This window comes from Oncorhynchus masou, chromosome 2, assembly GCF_036934945.1.
Source record: "Oncorhynchus masou masou isolate Uvic2021 chromosome 2, UVic_Omas_1.1, whole genome shotgun sequence".
Lineage (NCBI taxonomy): Eukaryota > Metazoa > Chordata > Actinopteri > Salmoniformes > Salmonidae > Oncorhynchus > Oncorhynchus masou.
Window position 1 is genome coordinate 2,382,357 of NC_088213.1, and position 17,928 is coordinate 2,400,284.

General features: G+C 47.1%; 1 protein-coding gene across 1 annotated transcript in view; it reads right to left on the minus strand.

The window, feature by feature from the left end:
• Positions 1 to 17,928, minus strand: part of LOC135554425 (FH1/FH2 domain-containing protein 1-like) — a 261,547-nt gene that overhangs the window by 85,590 nt on the left and 158,029 nt on the right. Inside the window, 3 exon segments of the mRNA XM_064986740.1 lie at positions 1,054 to 1,223; positions 3,881 to 3,931; positions 9,969 to 10,064. Of these exon segments, the coding sequence (XP_064842812.1) occupies positions 1,054 to 1,223; positions 3,881 to 3,931; positions 9,969 to 10,064 (317 nt within the window).

Genomic DNA, 17,928 nt, shown 5'->3' on the forward strand with positions numbered 1-17,928 from the left:
CTCCTCAGTAACTATTCCAGGTCTACTCCTCCTCGGTAACTATTCCAGGTCTACTCCTCCTCGGTAACTATTCCAGGTCTACTCCTCCTCAGTAACTATTCCAGGTCTACTCCTCCTCAGTAACTATTCCAGGTCTATTCCTCCTCAGTAACTATTCCAGGTCTTCTACTCCTCAGTAACTATTCCAGGTCTACTCCTCCTCAGTAACTATTCCAGGTCTACTCCTCCTCAGTAACTATTCCAGGTCTACTCCTCCTCAGTAACTATTCCAGGTCTACTCCTCCTCAGTAACTATTCCAGGTCTACTCCTCCTCAGTAACTATTCCAGGTCTACTCCTCCTCAGTAACTATTCCAGGTCTACTCCTCCTCAGTAACTATTCCAGGTCTACTCCTCCTCAGTAACTATTCCAGGTCTACTCCTCCTCAGTAACTATTCCAGGTCTACTCCTCCTCAGTAACTATTCCAGGTCTTCTACTCCTCAGTAACTATTCCTCCTCGGTAACTATTCCTCCTCGGTAACTATTCCTCCTCGGTAACTATTCCTCCTCTATTACTCCTCTATTCCAGGTCTATTCCTCCTCTATTACTCCTCTATTCCAGGTCTATTCCTCCTCTATTCCTCCTCTATTCCTCCTCGGTAACTATTACTATTCCAGGTCTATTCCTCCTCGGTAACTATTCCTCCTCTATTCCAGGACTCTAATGAGAAACTCTGGAACCTTCCCAGCGTGAGTTGAGGCTGTGTTAGGTAACGTCCTGCCCCAGTCTGCCAGTGCAGGGCCTGGTACTCTCCAATCGGACTGGAGAAGGAGCGAGGATCAGCCTCCTCTCGCTCCCGACAACACTTCCTCATTCTGAGGGTGTTGTGATGACGCACAGAGCGCTTGGCGACCACGCCGAGCACCACGTGCATGTCACTAACAATTAGGACGGCTCAACGAGGGCCTGGGGTACTGTTAGGGGTACTGTACCTGGGGGTAGGGTAGGGGTAGGTTTCAGCTGGGGTATTTGGGCTGGAGTACGAGGGTACGGCAGGGTTAGGGTACTGTACCTTCGGTGGGTGTACTGGGGCTGCTGTCTGCAGGTGAGGAGGTCTCCTCCTCTGCCCTGGGGGACGTGGCTATGGGGTCATCCTGGGACAGCCTATCCTGGAGCTTCTCGTGTTGGCTCCTACTCGTCTTCTCCCACTGGGTGGCGACCAGGTTGCGGAGGAAGGTGCCTCTACAGGAACACAGAGGTAACTGGAGGTGACTGAGCCGCCATGGAGGGACGACGACAACACCATTACGGGGCAAAGCGTGACAAACCAAAATCACCCAGGATCACAGCAACAAAACAATAGATTAGATCAGACAGATTAGGAGAGAGAGAGAAAACCCACAGGCGCTGAACCAGACAAACTGATTATAGTCGAGAAATCCACACATATCATTTATAACCAAAATAATTGGATGTTCATTCCCCAGAACAGATACCATACCCTGCAGCATGGATGTGATAGCCATTACATTCCTCGGCCCCTGCCACAGATACGCTGCCCCACGCTCTCAGATGGCAAGGTCCTAGCCAGCGATGGAAGCCAAGCCAACCACCACACCCACCACACCAGGGACTCACTCTCCCTCCCTCCCCAGGCGAGGGCTCAGCAGGGGCGGGCAGCTACTCCAGATAAAACAGGCCCCCTGGATCACTGCGATACATCACTCAGATTTACTGCTTTAATCTGCTGAGTTAAGTATTGAGTCGTTTCATTTTACCGTCCAAAGGGACTGTAATGCAGCCGGCTATAGCCTGGTATCCCCTGTGGACCGGTTCGTACATAAAACACTCATTGAGGCTGCTAATGCTAATGCAGCCGGCTATAGCCTGGTATCCCCTGTTTGTACTATTTGTACTTTCTTTATGAAACACCATTTCCACCACCATGCTAGTGTAGCTAATGCTAATCCAGGAACACCATGCTAGAGTAGCTAATGCTAATCCAGGAACACCATGCTCGAGTAGCTAATGCTAATCCAGGAACACCATGCTAGAGTAGCTAATGCTAATCCCGGAACACCATGCTAGAGTAGCTAATGCTAATCCCGGAACACCATGCTAGAGTAGCTAATGCTAATCCCGGAACACCATGCTAGAGTAGCTAATGCTAATCCAGGAACACCATGCTAGAGTAGTTAATGCTAATTCAGGAACACCATGCTAGTGTAGCTAATGCTAACCCAGGAACACCATGCTAGAGTAGCTAATGCTAATCCAGGAACACCATGCTAGAGGTGGAAAATGGTGTTCCGGGATTAGCATTAGCTACTCTAGCATGGTGGTGGAAAATGGTGTTCCGGGATTAGCATTAGCTACTCTAGCATGGTGGTGGGAAATGGTGTTCTGGGATTAGCATTAGCTACTCTAGCATGGTACTGGGAAATGGTGTTCTGGGATTAGCATTAGCTACTCTAGCATGGTGGTGGAAAATGGTGTTCTGGGATTAGCATTAGCTACTCTAGATGTTGAGCTTTGCCTTTTCCCTTTAGCTTCATTCTGCTCCGTCTGTGTCTTAAACCTGTCAATCAATGTTCATGATTAAAACCCTGTTAAATTGATTGGTTGAACCCGACTTTAAATCATAAACCGCAGACCCAACACCGTTAATATCAAAACACCATTTCAAAATGGACGCCAACACACCATTACACCCAGGCTTCGTCTCAATTGGCACCCTATTGGCTCTGGTCTATAGTAGTACCACTATATAGGGTATAGGGCTCTGGTCTAAAGTAGTGTACTATATAGGGAATAGGGCTCTGGTCTATAGTATCACTATATAGGGAATAGGGCTCTGGTCTATAGTAGTACCACTATATAGGGTATAGGGCTCTGGTCTATAGTAGTACCACTATATAGGGTATAGGGCTCTGGTCTAAAGTAGTGTACTATATAGGGAATAGGGCTCTGGTCTATAGTAGTACCACTATATAGGGAATAGGGCTCTGGTCTATAGTAGTACCACTATATAGGGAATAGGGCTCTGGTCTATAGTAGTACCACTATATAGGGAGTAGGGCTCTGGTCTATAGTAGTACCACTATATAGGGAATAGTGCTCTGGTCTATAGTAGTACCACTATATAGGGAATAGGGCTCTGGTCTATAGTAGTACCACTATATAGGGAATAGGGCTCTGGTCTAAAGTAGTGTACTATATAGGGAATAGGGCTCTGGTCTAAAGTAGTGCACTATATAGGGAATAGGGCTCTGGTCTATAGTAGTGTACTATATAGGGAATAGGGCTCTGGTCTAAAGTAGTGCACTATATAGGGAATAGGGCTCTGGTCTATAGTAGTACCACTATATAGGGAATAGGGCTCTGGTCTATAGTAGTACCACTATATAGGGAGTAGGGCTCTGGTCTATAGTAGTACCACTATATAGGGAATAGGGCTCTTGTCTATAGTAGACCACTATATAGGGAGTAGGGCTCTGGTCTATAGTAGTATCACTATATAGGGAATAGGGCTCTGGTCTATAGTAGTACCACTATATAGGGAATAGGGCTCTGGTCTATAGTAGTACCACTATATAGGGAATAGGGCTCTGGTCTATAGTAGTACCACTATATAGGGAATAGGGCTCTGGTCTATAGTAGTGCACTATATAGGGAATAGGGCTCTGGTCTATAGTAGTACCACTATATAGGGAATAGGGCTCTGGTCTATAGTAGTACCACTATATAGGGAATAGGGCTCTGGTCTATAGTAGTGCACTATATAGGGAATAGGGTGCCATTTGGAACACACACGACCCCCATCTCCCAGAAAGCAGCAGGCTCCAAAGCAGGTCGGCCACCTCCCATCATGCAACATAACGCTCCATAACCGTACTTACTGAAACTTCCTGAGGACGGGCTTGTCCATATCAACATTACAGTCCTCTGGGCTGGGGAGATAACATTAGTTTAAACCTCTACAGTACAGTCCTCTGGGCTGGGGAGATAACATTAGTTTAAACCTCTACAGTACAGTCCTCTGGGCTGGGGAGATAACATTAGTTTAAACCTCTACAGTACAGTCCTCTGGGCTGGGGAGATAACATTAGTTTAAACCTCTACAGTACAGTCCTCTGGGCTGGGGAGATAACATTAGTTTAAACCTCTACAGTACAGTCCTCTGGGCTGGGGAGATAACATTAGTTTAAACCTCTACAGTACAGTCCTCTGGGCTGGGGAGATAACATTAGTTTAAACCTCTACAGTACAGTCCGCTGGGCTGGGGAGATAACATTAGTTTAAACCTCTACAGTACAGTCCGCTGGGCTGGGGAGATAACATTTGTTTAAACCTCTACAGTACAGTCCTCTGGGCTGGGGAGATAACATTAGTTTAAACCTCTACAGTACAGTCCGCTGGGCTGGGGAGATAACATTAGTTTAAACCTCTACAGTACAGTCCTCTGGGCTGGGGAGATAACATTAGTTTAAACCTCTACAGTACAGTCCTCTGGGCTGGGGAGATAACATTAGTTTAAACCTCTACAGTACAGTCCTCTGGGCTGGGGAGATAACATTAGTTTAAACCTCTACAGTACAGTCCTCTGGGCTGGGGAGATAACATTAGTTTAAACCTCTACAGTACAGTCCTCTGGGCTGGGGAGATAACATTAGTTTAAACCTCTACAGTACAGTCCTCTGGGCTGGGGAGATAACATTAGTTTAAACCTCTACAGTACAGTCCGCTGGGCTGGGGAGATAACATTAGTTTAAACCTCTACAGTACAGTCCTCTGGGCTGGGGAGATAACATTAGTTTAAACCTCTACAGTACAGTCCTCTGGGCTGGGGAGATAACATTAGTTTAAACCTCTACAGTACAGTCCTCTGGGCTGGGGAGATAACATTAGTTTAAACCTCTACAGTACAGTCCTCTGGGCTGGGGAGATAACATTAGTTTAAACCTCTACAGTACCGTCCTCTGGGCTGGGGAGATAACATTAGTTTAAACCTCTACAGTACCGTCCTCTGGGCTGGGGAGATAACATTAGTTTAAACCTCTACAGTACAGTCCGCTGGGCTGGGGAGATAACATTAGTTTAAACCTCTACAGTAGAGTCCGCTGGGCTGGGGAGATAACATTAGTTTAAACCTCTACAGTACAGTCCTCTGGGCTGGGGAGATAACATTAGTTTAAACCTCTACAGTACAGTCCTCTGGGCTGGGGAGATAACATTAGTTTAAACCTCTACAGTACAGTCCTCTGGGCTGGGGAGATAACATTAGTTTAAACCTCTACAGTACAGTCCGCTGGGCTGGGGAGATAACATTAGTTTAAACCTCTACAGTACAGTCCGCTGGGCTGGGGAGATAACATTAGTTTAAACCTCTACAGTACAGTCCTCTGGGCTGGGGAGATAACATTAGTTTAAACCTCTACAGTACAGTCCTCTGGGCTGGGGAGATAACATTAGTTTAAACCTCTACAGTACAGTCCTCTGGGCTGGGGAGATAACATTAGTTTAAACCTCTACAGTACAGTCCTTGTACCATCTAAACTGCTGTGAAATATATTTTCAATAACCCCAAAAATATTGTATTTTCAGCTGTTTGAAGCTGGTGTACAAAAACGAAAGTAAAAGAGACACAAAAAACAAAACCGAAGAATGGGAAGCAGAAAAAAACTAGCACGAATAGAACAGATCTGACACTTCTTAGACTTTCAATGAGAATGACAGATCTATAACTCATATTGCTATGTGAAATTTGGTCAGGTAAGCCAAAAGGTGACATAGTTCAGCTTTAAAAGAGAAGAGAGGGTTTAAACGTCTGAACAGAAACAGAGGCAGGCCAGGGAAAGAGAAGAGAGGGTCTGAACAGAAACAGAGGCAGGCCATGGAAAGAGAAGAGAGGGTCTGAACAGAAACAGAGGCAGGCCAGGGAAAGAGAAGAGAGGGTTTAAACGTCTGAACAGAAACAGAGGCAGGCCAGGGAAAGAGAAGAGAGGGTCTGAACAGAAACAGAGGCAGGCCAGGGAAAGAGAAGAGAGGGTCTGAACAGAAACCGAGGCAGGCCAGGGAAAGAGAAGAGAGGGTTTGAACAGAAACAGAGGCAGGCCATGGAAAGAGAAGAGAGGGTCTGAACAGAAACAGAGGCAGGCCAGGGAAAGAGAAGAGAGGGTTTAAACATCTGAACAGAAACAGAGGCAGGCCAGGGAAAGAGAAGAGAGGGTCTGAACAGAAACAGAGGCAGGCCAGGGAAAGAGAAGAGAGGGTTTAAACATCTGAACAGAAACAGAGGCAGGCCAGGGAAAGAAAATAGCTGAAAACTGGAGCAGCGTAGCAAAGCATTTTTCCACTGTTGTTTCACCCGTTGCCAGAATCACTCTTGCTCCGCGTATTAAACCTTTTGCCCTATATGGTTCCATCAACAGAATGGGGCGTTACAATCATTTATATTGTATGTTATACCATAATTCAGCCTCAGCTTCAGCTTTACAGCTAAAGAGGGTTACCATATTCTGGTACTTTAGCTGCATAGCTAAAGAGGGTTACCATATTCTGGTACTTTAGCTGCATAGCTAAAGAGGGTTACCATATTCTGGTACGTTAGCTTTATAGCTAAAGAGGGTTACTATATTCTGTCACTGTGTACAGTATCTCAAATCAAATCATTTGTCACATAAACAATAACAACAACAACAACAAATGATTTGATTTGAGATACTGTACACAGTGACAGAATATAGTAACCCTCTTTAGCTATGCAGCTAACGTACCAGAATATGGTAACCCTCTTTAGCTATGCAGCTAACGTACCAGAATATGGTAAACCTCTTTAGCTATGCAGCTAACGTACCAGAATATGGTAAACCTCTTTAGCTATGCAGCTAACGTACCAGAATATAGTAACCCTCTTTAGCTATGCAGCTAACGTACCAGAATATAGTAACCCTCTTTAGCTATGCAGCTAACGTACCAGAATATGGTAAACCTCTTTAGCTAACGTACCAGAATATGGTAACCCTCTTTAGCTATGCAGCTAACGTACCAGAATATGGTAACCCTCTTTAGCTATGCAGCTAACGTACCAGAATATGGTAACCCTCTTTAGCTATGCAGCTAACGTACCAGAATATGGTAAACCTCTTTAGCTATGCAGCTAACGTACCAGAATATGGTAACCTTCTTTAGCTATGCAGCTAACGTACCAGAATATGGTAACCCTCTTTAGCTATGCAGCTAACGTACCAGAATATGGTAAACCTCTTTAGCTATGCAGCTAACGTACCAGAATATGGTAAACCTCTTTAGCTATAAAGCTAACGTACCAGAATATGGTAAACCTCTTTAGCTATAAAGCTAACGTACCAGAATATGGTAACCTTCTTTAGCTATAAAGCTAACGTACCAGAATATGGTAAACCTCTTTAGCTAACGTACCAGAATATGGTAACCCTCTTTAGCTATAAAGCTAACGTACCAGAATACGGTAACCCTCTTTAGCTATAAAGCTAACGTACCAGAATATGGTAAACCTCTTTAGCTATAAAGCTAACGTACCAGAATATGGTAAACCTCTTTAGCTATAAAGCTAACGTACCAGAATATGGTAAACCTCTTTAGCTATAAAGCTAGCGTACCAGTGACAGCTCTCTTACATAAGGCCTGAATAGAAGTCTCTAATTGGGGATTTGAATTGACGGGTCCATCTGTTGGTTGTTGTCAGGAAGTCTGAACAGCGTGGCGCCTCCCTCCCTCCCTTCTCATCCATGCTTCATCCCTCCCCCTCTTCCTCCCTCCATCTTCCCTCCTCTCGTTCCCACTCTCTCTCTGTCTCTCATTCCTTTAAATGACTAACTATCATAATGATTTAAAATCACAACAGCACCTCACAGAAAGTCACATTCTTTGGCCGTGCAGAGGGCTACTCACCAAACGGCACTGTGGCTGGCCTGCTCAGAGCTGCACAAGGAGAGGGAGGGAGGGAGGAATTTTGGGCAACCACAACAGCAAGGAAAGAGATCAGGATGGCAACCAGACATTATGAAGGAGGAGGAGAGGAGAAAGGAGGAGGACAGGAGAGAGGGGAAGGAGGAGGACAGGAGAGAGGGGAAGGAGGAGGACAGAAGAAGGAGGAGGACAGGGGAAGGAGGAGGACAGGAGAAGGAGGAGGACAGGAGAGAGGGGAAGGAGGAGGACAGGGGAAGGAGGAGGACAGGAGAAGGAGGAGGACAGGAGAGAGGGGAAGGAGGAGGACAGGAGAGAGGGGAAGGAGGAGGACAGGAGAAGGAGGAGGACAGGAGAGAGGGGAAGGAGGAGGACAGGAGAAGGAGGAGGACAGGAGAAGGAGGAGGACAGGAGAGAGGGGAAGGAGGAGGACAGGGGAAGGAGGAGGACAGGAGAGAGGGGAAGGAGGAGGACAGGAGAGAGGGGAAGGAGGAGGACAGGAGAAGGAGGAGGACAGGAGAGAGGGGAAGGAGGAGGACAGGAGAGAGGGGAAGGAGGAGGACAGGAGAGAGGGGAAGGAGGAGGACAGGAGAGAGGGGAAGGAGGAGGACAGGAGAGAGGGGAAGGAGGAGGACAGGAGAGAGGGGAAGGAGGAGGACAGGAGAGAGGGGAAGGAGGAGGACAGGAGAGAGGGGAAGGAGGAGGACAGGAGAGAGGGGAAGGAGGAGGACAGGAGAGAGGGGAAGGAGGAGGACAGGAGAAGGAGGAGGACAGGGGAAGGAGGAGGACAGGAGAAGGAGGAGGACAGGAGAGAGGGGAAGGAGGAGGACAGGAGAGAGGGGAAGGAGGAGGACAGGAGAGAGGGGAAGGAGGAGGACAGGAGAGAGGGGAAGGAGGAGGACAGGAGAAGGAGGAGGACAGGAGAAGGAGGAGGACAGGAGAGAGGGGAAGGAGGAGGACAGGAGAGAGGGGAAGAGAGAGAGAGAGGGAAAAAAAGAAGAGGAAAGAGGGAGAGAAACATACAGAAGGGGGAGAGAGAGTCAGAGACAAAGCTGACATGAATAGAGAGGAAAGTTAAGACTGCTAATTCAGTAAAGATGATGTAGAGTCAATGATACAAACCATGACCATTAGACACTCAGTGTGTGTAACATCTAGCAGAAACAAAGGGAGGTTGAAGACCAATGACGATGTCTCTTAAAATAGTCACCAACAAATGTTTTCATGTCAGTGAGCTGGTTGTCCATCCAAAACAGCAGCGGATTTAAAGCTCAATGGTGGACATCAGGCATCTCAAATAATATACTAGTCACCACACTCCCAAACACTGGTGAAGGTTATCTATAACAATGTGTGATGGCTACTATTATTAGTGAAACAACACTGGAAGGTATATCCCCCCCCCCTGCTTTCATCATAACAACAGTGACCCTCAGCAGGTATTTAATCTCCTGTCCATCCCACACGCTGATAAACGTCCTGGTCTCTGTCCCCCCCCTGGTCTCTGTCCCCCCCCCGGTCTCTGTCCCCCCCCAGGCTCTGTCCCCCCCCCGAGTCTCTGTCCCCCCCCCTCCCCGAGTCTCTGTCCCCCCCCTCCCCCGAGTCTCGGTCCCCCCCCTGTCTCTGCCCCCCCGGTCTCTGCCCCCCGGTCTCTGCCCCCCTGGTCTCTGAGAGGTTCAGTATCAGTCCTCACCTGAAGGTGTTCCTCTCCGTCTTGTTCCCGTGTTGCTCCGGGACCATCTGGGGCTGCTGTTGCTTCTCCGGTCCCCCTCCCGGTCTCTGCCCCCCCCCTCCCGGTCTCTGCCCCCCCCGGTCTCTGTCCCCCCCCCGTCTCTGTCCCCCCCCCCCGGTCTCTGAGAGGTTCAGTATCAGTCCTCACCTGAAGGTGTTCCTCTCCGTCTTGTTCCTGTGTTGCTCCGGGACCATCTGGGGCTGCTGTTGCTTCTCCGGTCCCCCCCCCTGTCTCTGTCCCCCCCCCCCCCCCCCCTGTCTCTGTCCCCCCCCCCCCTGGTCTCTGAGAGGTTCAGTATCAGTCCTCACCTGAAGGTGTTCCTCTCCGTCTTGTTCCCGTGTTGCTCCGGGACCATCTGGGGCTGCTGTTGCTTCTCAGGGCCAGCCAAGTCAGTAGGAGACGGGCTGAGGACGGGCCGACGGGCGGGAGGGAAACACACACACACACACAGAGGGAGAGAGTGAGGAGCAAGGGTTGCCAAGGCAACAGCAGTACACAACGCACAAAAGTTTTTCCTGTTACTCCTCTGAGACAGGGCTCCAAAACAAGGGGGTGCAGAGAGAGACAAAGTGTGTGTGTGTGTGTGTGTGTGTGTGTGTGTGTGTGTGTGTGTGTGTGTGTGTGTGTGTGTGTGTGTGTGTGTGTGTGTGTGTGAGAGAGAGTGTGAGTGAGTGAGTGAGTGAGTGTGTGTGAGAGAGTGAGTGAGTGTATGTGTGAGAGAGAGAGAGTGAGTGAGTGTATGTGTGAGAGAGAGAGTGAGTGAGTGTATGTGTGAGAGAGAGAGAGTGAGTGAGTGTATGTGTGAGAGAGAGAGAGTGAGTGAGTGTATGTGTGAGAGAGTGAGTGTATGTGTGAGAGAGAGAGTGAGTAAGTGAGTGAGTGTGTATGTGTGAGAGAGAGTGAGTGAGTGTATGTGAGAGAGAGTGAGTGTGTGTGAGAGAGAGTGAGTGTATGTGAGAGTGAGTGAGTGTGTATGTGTGAGAGAGAGTGAGTGAGTGTATGTGAGAGAGTGAGTGAGTGTATGTGTGAGAGAGAGTGAGTGAGTGAGTGAGTGTATGTGTGAGAGAGAGAGTGAGTGAGTGTATGTGTGAGAGAGAGAGAGTGAGTGAGTGTATGTGTGACAGAGTGAGTGTGAGTGAGTGTATGTGTGAGAGAGTGAGTGTATGTGTGAGAGAGAGAGTGAGTAAGTGAGTGAGTGTGTATGTGTGAGAGAGAGTGAGTGAGTGTATGTGAGAGAGAGTGAGTGTATGTGAGAGAGAGTGAGTGTGTGTGAGAGAGAGTGAGTGTATGTGAGAGTGAGTGAGTGTGTATGTGTGAGAGAGAGTGAGTGAGTGTATGTGAGAGAGTGAGTGAGTGTATGTGAGAGAGAGTGAGTGAGTGAGTGAGTGTATGTGTGAGAGAGAGAGTGAGTGTATGTGTGAGAGAGAGAGTGAGTGTATGTGAGAGTGAGTGAGTGTGTATGTGAGAGAGAGAGAGTGTGAGTGCCTCATCGTTTCTACGAGACAGAATAGCTGTTTTTCCAGCAGCGTCAGGTTGTCAGTGTGGGACTGTGAGCCGTCACATGATGTCAGTCACAGCGGAGGGTGTCCTTAACTAGCTAGTGACTGAACTAGTATCTAGAGACTGGTTTAGCTAGCTAGTGACTGAACTAGTATCTAGAGACTGGTTTAACTAGCTAGTGACTGAACTAGTATCTAGGGACATTGGTTTAGCTAGCTAGTGACTGAACTAGTATCTAGAGACTGGTTTACCTAGTTAGTGACTGAACTAGTATCTAGAGACTGGTTTACCTAGTTAGTGACTGAACTAGTATCTAGAGACTGGTTTAACTAGCTAGTGACTGAACTAGTATCTAGAGACTGGTTTAACTAGCTAGTGACTGAACTAGTATCTAGAGACTGGTTTAGCTAGCTAGTGACTGAACTAGTATCTAGAGACTGGTTTAGCTAGCTAGTGACTGAACTAGTATCTAGAGACTGGTTTAACTAGCTAGTGACTGAACTAGTATCTAGAGACTGGTTTAACTAGCTAGTGACTGAACTAGTATCTAGAGACTGGTTTAACTAGCTAGTGACTGAACTAGTATGTAGAGACATTGGTTTAACTAGCTAGTGACTGAACTAGTATCTAGAGACTGGTTTAACTAGCTAGTGACTGAACTAGTATCTAGAGACTGGTTTAACTAGCTAGTGCCTGAACTAGTATCTAGAGACATTGGTTTAGCTAGCTAGTGACTGAACTAGTATCTAGAGACTGGTTTAACTAGCTAGTGACTGAACTAGTATCTAGAGACTGGTTTAACTAGCTAGTGACTGAACTAGTATCTAGAGACATTGGTTTAACTAGCTAGTGACTGAACTAGTATCTAGAGACTGGTTTAACTAGCTAGTGACTGAACTAGTATCTAGAGACATTGGTTTAACTAGCTAGTGACTGAACTAGTATCTAGAGACTGGTTTAACTAGCTAGTGACTGAACTAGTATCTAGAGACTGGTTTAGCTAGCTAGTGACTGAACTAGTATCTAGAGACTGGTTTAACTAGCTAGTGCCTGAACTAGTATCTAGAGACATTGGTTTAGCTAGCTAGTGACTGAACTAGTATCTAGAGACTGGTTTAACTAGCTAGTGACTGAACTAGTATCTAGAGACATTGGTTTAACTAGCTAGTGACTGAACTAGTATCTAGAGACATTGGTTTAACTAGCTAGTGACTGAACTAGTATCTAGAGACTGGTTTAACTAGCTAGTGACTGAACTAGTATCTAGAGACTGGTTTAACTAGCTAGTGACTGAACTAGTATCTAGAGACTGGTTTAACTAGCTAGTGACTGAACTAGTATCTAGAGACTGGTTTAACTAGTTAGTGACTGAACTAGTATCTAGAGACTGGTTTAACTAGCTAGTGACTGAACTAGTATCTAGAGACTGGTTTAACTAGCTAGTGACTGAACTAGTATCTAGAGACATTGGTTTAACTAGCTAGTGACTGAACTAGTATCTGGAGACATTGGTTTAAAACTAGTTAGTGACTGAACTAGTATCTAGAGACATTGGTTTAACTAGCTAGTGACTGAACTAGTATCTAGAGACATTGGTTTAGCTAGCTAGTGACTGAACTAGTATCTAGAGACATTGGTTTAGCTAGCTAGTGACTGAACTAGTATCTAGAGACATTGGTTTAGCTAGCTAGTGACTGAACTAGTATCTAGACACATTTGTTTAACTAGTTAGTGACTGAACTAGTATCGAGAGACATTGGTTTAGCTAGCTAGTGACTGAACTAGTATCTAGGGACATTGGTTTAGCTAGTTAGTGACTGAACTAGTATCGAGAGACATTGGTTTAGCTAGTTAGTGACTGAACTAGAATCGAGAGACATTGGTTTAGCTAGCTAGTGACTGAACTAGTATCTAGGGACATTGGTTTAGCTAGCTAGTGACTGAACTAGTATCTAGAGACTGGTTTAACTAGCTAGTGACTGAACTAGTATCTAGGGACATTGGTTTAGCTAGCTAGTGACTGAACTAGTATCTAGAGACATTGGTTTAACTAGCTAGTGACTGAACTAGTATCTAGAGACATTGGTTTAACTAGCTAGTGACTGAACTAGTATCTAGAGACTGGTTTAACTAGCTAGTGACTGAACTAGTATCTAGAGACTGGTTTAACTAGCTAGTGACTGAACTAGTATCTAGAGACTGGTTTAACTAGCTAGTGACTGAACTAGTATCTAGAGACTGGTTTAACTAGTTAGTGACTGAACTAGTATCTAGAGACTGGTTTAACTAGCTAGTGACTGAACTAGTATCTAGAGACTGGTTTAACTAGCTAGTGACTGAACTAGTATCTAGAGACATTGGTTTAACTAGCTAGTGACTGAACTAGTATCTGGAGACATTGGTTTAAAACTAGTTAGTGACTGAACTAGTATCTAGAGACATTGGTTTAACTAGCTAGTGACTGAACTAGTATCTAGAGACATTGGTTTAGCTAGCTAGTGACTGAACTAGTATCTAGAGACATTGGTTTAGCTAGCTAGTGACTGAACTAGTATCTAGAGACATTGGTTTAGCTAGCTAGTGACTGAACTAGTATCTAGACACATTTGTTTAACTAGTTAGTGACTGAACTAGTATCGAGAGACATTGGTTTAGCTAGCTAGTGACTGAACTAGTATCTAGGGACATTGGTTTAGCTAGTTAGTGACTGAACTAGTATCGAGAGACATTGGTTTAGCTAGTTAGTGACTGAACTAGAATCGAGAGACATTGGTTTAGCTAGCTAGTGACTGAACTAGTATCTAGGGACATTGGTTTAGCTAGCTAGTGACTGAACTAGTATCTAGAGACTGGTTTAACTAGCTAGTGACTGAACTAGTATCTAGGGACATTGGTTTAGCTAGCTAGTGACTGAACTAGTATCTAGAGACTGGTTTAACTAGCTAGTGACTGAACTAGTATCTAGAGACATTGGTTTAGCTAGCTAGTGACTGAACTAGTATCTAGAGACATTGGTTTAGCTAGTTAGTGACTGAACTAGTATCGAGAGACAGTGGTTTAACTAGCTAGTGACTGAACTAGTATCTGTCCTCTCCTGAATACCTATTGTCCAGGCTGACGTCACCAGACAACATTACTGAACCGGTCCTCTCCTGAATACCTGTTGTCCAGGCTGACGTCACCAGACAACATTACTGAACCGGTCCTCTCCTGAATACCTCGTGTCCAGGCTGACGTCACCAGACAACATTACTGAACCGGTCCTCTCCTGAATACCTGTTGTCCAGGCTGACGTCACCAGACAACATTACTGAACCGGTCCTCTCCTGAATACCTGTTGTCCAGGCTGACGTCACCAGACAACATTACTGAACCGGTCCTCTCCTGAATACCTCATGTCCAGGCTGACAACATTACTGAACCGGTCCTCTCCTGAATACCTCATGTCCAGGCTGACAACATTACTGAACCGGTCCTCTCCTGAATACCTCGTGTCCAGGCTGACGTCACCAGACAACATTACTGAACCGGTCCTCTCCTGAATACCTGTTGTCCAGGCTGACGTCACCAGACAACATTACTGAACCGGTCCTCTCCTGAATACCTGTTGTCCAGGCTGACGTCACCAGACAACATTACTGAACCGGTCCTCTCCTGAATACCTGTTGTCCAGGCTGACGTCACCAGACAACATTACTGAACCGGTCCTCTCCTGAATACCTGTTGTCCAGGCTGACGTCACCAGACAACATTACTGAACCGGTCCTCTCCTGAATACCTGTTGTCCAGGCTGACGTCACCAGACAACATTACTGAACCGGTCCTCTCCTGAATACCTGTTGTCCAGGCGGACATCACCAGACAACATTACTGAACCGGTCCTCTCCTGAATACCTGTTGTCCAGGCTGACATCACCAGACAACATTAATGAACCGGTCCTCTCCTGAATACCTGTTGTCCAGGCTGACGTCACCAGACAACATTACTGAACCGGTCCTCTCCTGAATACCTCGTGTCCAGGCTGACATCACCAGACAACATTACTGAACCGGTCCTCTCCTGAATACATGTTGTCCAGGCTGACGTCACCAGACAACATTACTGAACCGGTCCTCTCCTGAATACCTGTTGTCCAGGCTGACGTCACCAGACAACATTACTGAACCGGTCCTCTCCTGAATACCTGTTGTCCAGGCTGACATCACCAGACAACATTACTGAACCGGTCCTCTCCTGAATACCGGTTGTCCAGGCTGACGTCACCAGACAACATTACTGAACCGGTCCTCTCCTGAATACCTGATGTCCAGGCTGACGTCACCAGACAACATTACTGAACCGGTCCTCTCCTGAATACCTGTTGTCCAGGCTGACATCACCAGACAACATTACTGAACCGGTCCTCTCCTGAATACCTGTTGTCCAGGCTGACATCACCAGACAACATTACTGAACCGGTCCTCTCCTGAATACCTGTTGTCCAGGCTGACATCACCAGACAACATTACTGAACCGGTCCTCTCCTGAATACCTATTGTCCAGGCTGACATCACCAGACAACATTACTGAACCGGTCCTCTCCTGAATACCTATTGTCCAGGCTGACATCACCAGACAACATTACTGAACCGGTCCTCTCCTGAATACCTGTTGTCCAGGCTGACATCACCAGACAACATTACTGAACCGGTCCTCTCCTGAATACCTGTTGTCCAGGCTGACGTCACCAGACAACATTACTGAACCGGTCCTCTCCTGAATACCTGTTGTCCAGGCTGACATCACCAGACAACATTACTGAACCGGTCCTCTCCTGAATACCTGTTGTCCAGGCTGACGTCACCAGACAACATTACTGAACCGGTCCTCTCCTGAATACCTGTTGTCCAGGCTGACGTCACCAGACAACATTACTGAACCGGTCCTCTCCTGAATACCTGATGTCCAGGCTGACATCACCAGACAACATTACTGAACCGGTCCTCTCCTGAATACCTGTTGTCCAGGCTGACGTCACCAGACAACATTACTGAACCGGTCCTCTCCTGAATACCTGTTGTCCAGGCTGACATCACCAGACAACATTACTGAACCGGTCCTCTCCTGAATACCTGTTGTCCAGGCTGACGTCACCAGACAACATTACTGAACCGGTCCTCTCCTGAATACCTGTTGTCCAGGCTGACATCACCAGACAACATTACTGAACCGGTCCTCTCCTGAATACCGGTTGTCCAGGCTGACATCACCAGACAACATTACTGAACCGGTCCTCTCCTGAATACCGGTTGTCCAGGCTGACATCACCAGACAACATTACTGAACCGGTCCTCTCCTGAATACCTGTTGTCCAGGCTGACGTCACCAGACAACATTACTGAACCGGTCCTCTCCTGAATACCTGATGTCCAGGCTGACGTCACCAGACAACATTACTGAACCGGTCCTCTCCTGAATACCTGTTGTCCAGGCTGACATCACCAGACAACATTACTGAACCGGTCCTCTCATGAATACCTCGTGTCCAGGCTGACAACATTACTGAACCGGTCCTCTCCTGAATACCTGTTGTCCAGGCTGACGTCACCAGACAACATTACTGAACCGGTCCTCTCCTGAATACCTGTTGTCCAGGCTGACGTCACCAGACAACATTACTGAACCGGTCCTCTCCTGAATACCTGTTGTCCAGGCTGACAACATTACTGAACCGGGTCCTCTCCTGAATACCTCGTGTCCAGGCTGACAACATTACTGAACCGGTCCTCTCCTGAATACCTGATGTCCAGGCTGACATCATCTAAGAGAAAGGATGAACTAAGTGCTTTTCTCCAGCTGTGTTAAAGCACAGAGCAGGGTTTACGTCCCAAATTGCACCCTATTCCCTTATGTAGTGCACTACTTTAGACCAGAGGCAGAGCACTAGTAGTGCACTACTTTAGACCAGAGCCCAAAGGGAAAAGGGTGCCATTTCGAACCCGGACCGTGTACCATGGCTCTCTCTGGGTCTGCATCCCAAATGGCACTCTATTCCCTATAGGGCTCTGGTTAAAAGTAGTGCACTATTTAGAGAACAGGGTGCCATTTGGGAGTCAGACCAGGCGAGAGCAGGGCACAAGCCCTCTTCAGTGAGTTAAGACGGATCCTCTCCTTTCACTTTAACTAGTCAGACCTCTGTGGTCCAAGGTTCTCAGGAAGCTCTCATGGACTTTACCACAGTAGAAACATGAGTGAGTCAATGAGATGGTGAGTACGTGAATGAATGAGAGACCCAGAGAGCCCGAGAGAGAAAGACCCAGAGAGATCGAGAGAGAGAGACAGAGACCCAGAGAGATCGAGAGAGAGAGAGAGACAGAGAGAAAGACCCAGAGAGATCGAGAGAGACAGAGACCCAGAAAGACCCAGAGAGATCGACCCAGAGAGATCGACCCAGAGAGATCGACCCAGAGAGATCGAGAGAGATCGACCCAGAGAGATCGAGAGAGATCGACCGAGAGAGATCGACCCAGAGAGATCGACCCAGAGAGATCGAGAGAGATCGACCCAGAGAGATCGAGAGAGATCGACCCAGAGAGATCGAGAGAGATCGACCCAGAGAAATCGAGAGAGAGAGACAGAGAGAGAGACCCAGAGAGACCGAGAGAGAGACAGAGACCCAGAAAGACCCAGAGAGATCGAGAGAGAAAGACCCAGAGAGACCGAGAGAGAAAGACCCAGAGACCCAGAAAGACCCAGAGAGATCGACCCAGAGAGATCGAGAGAGATCG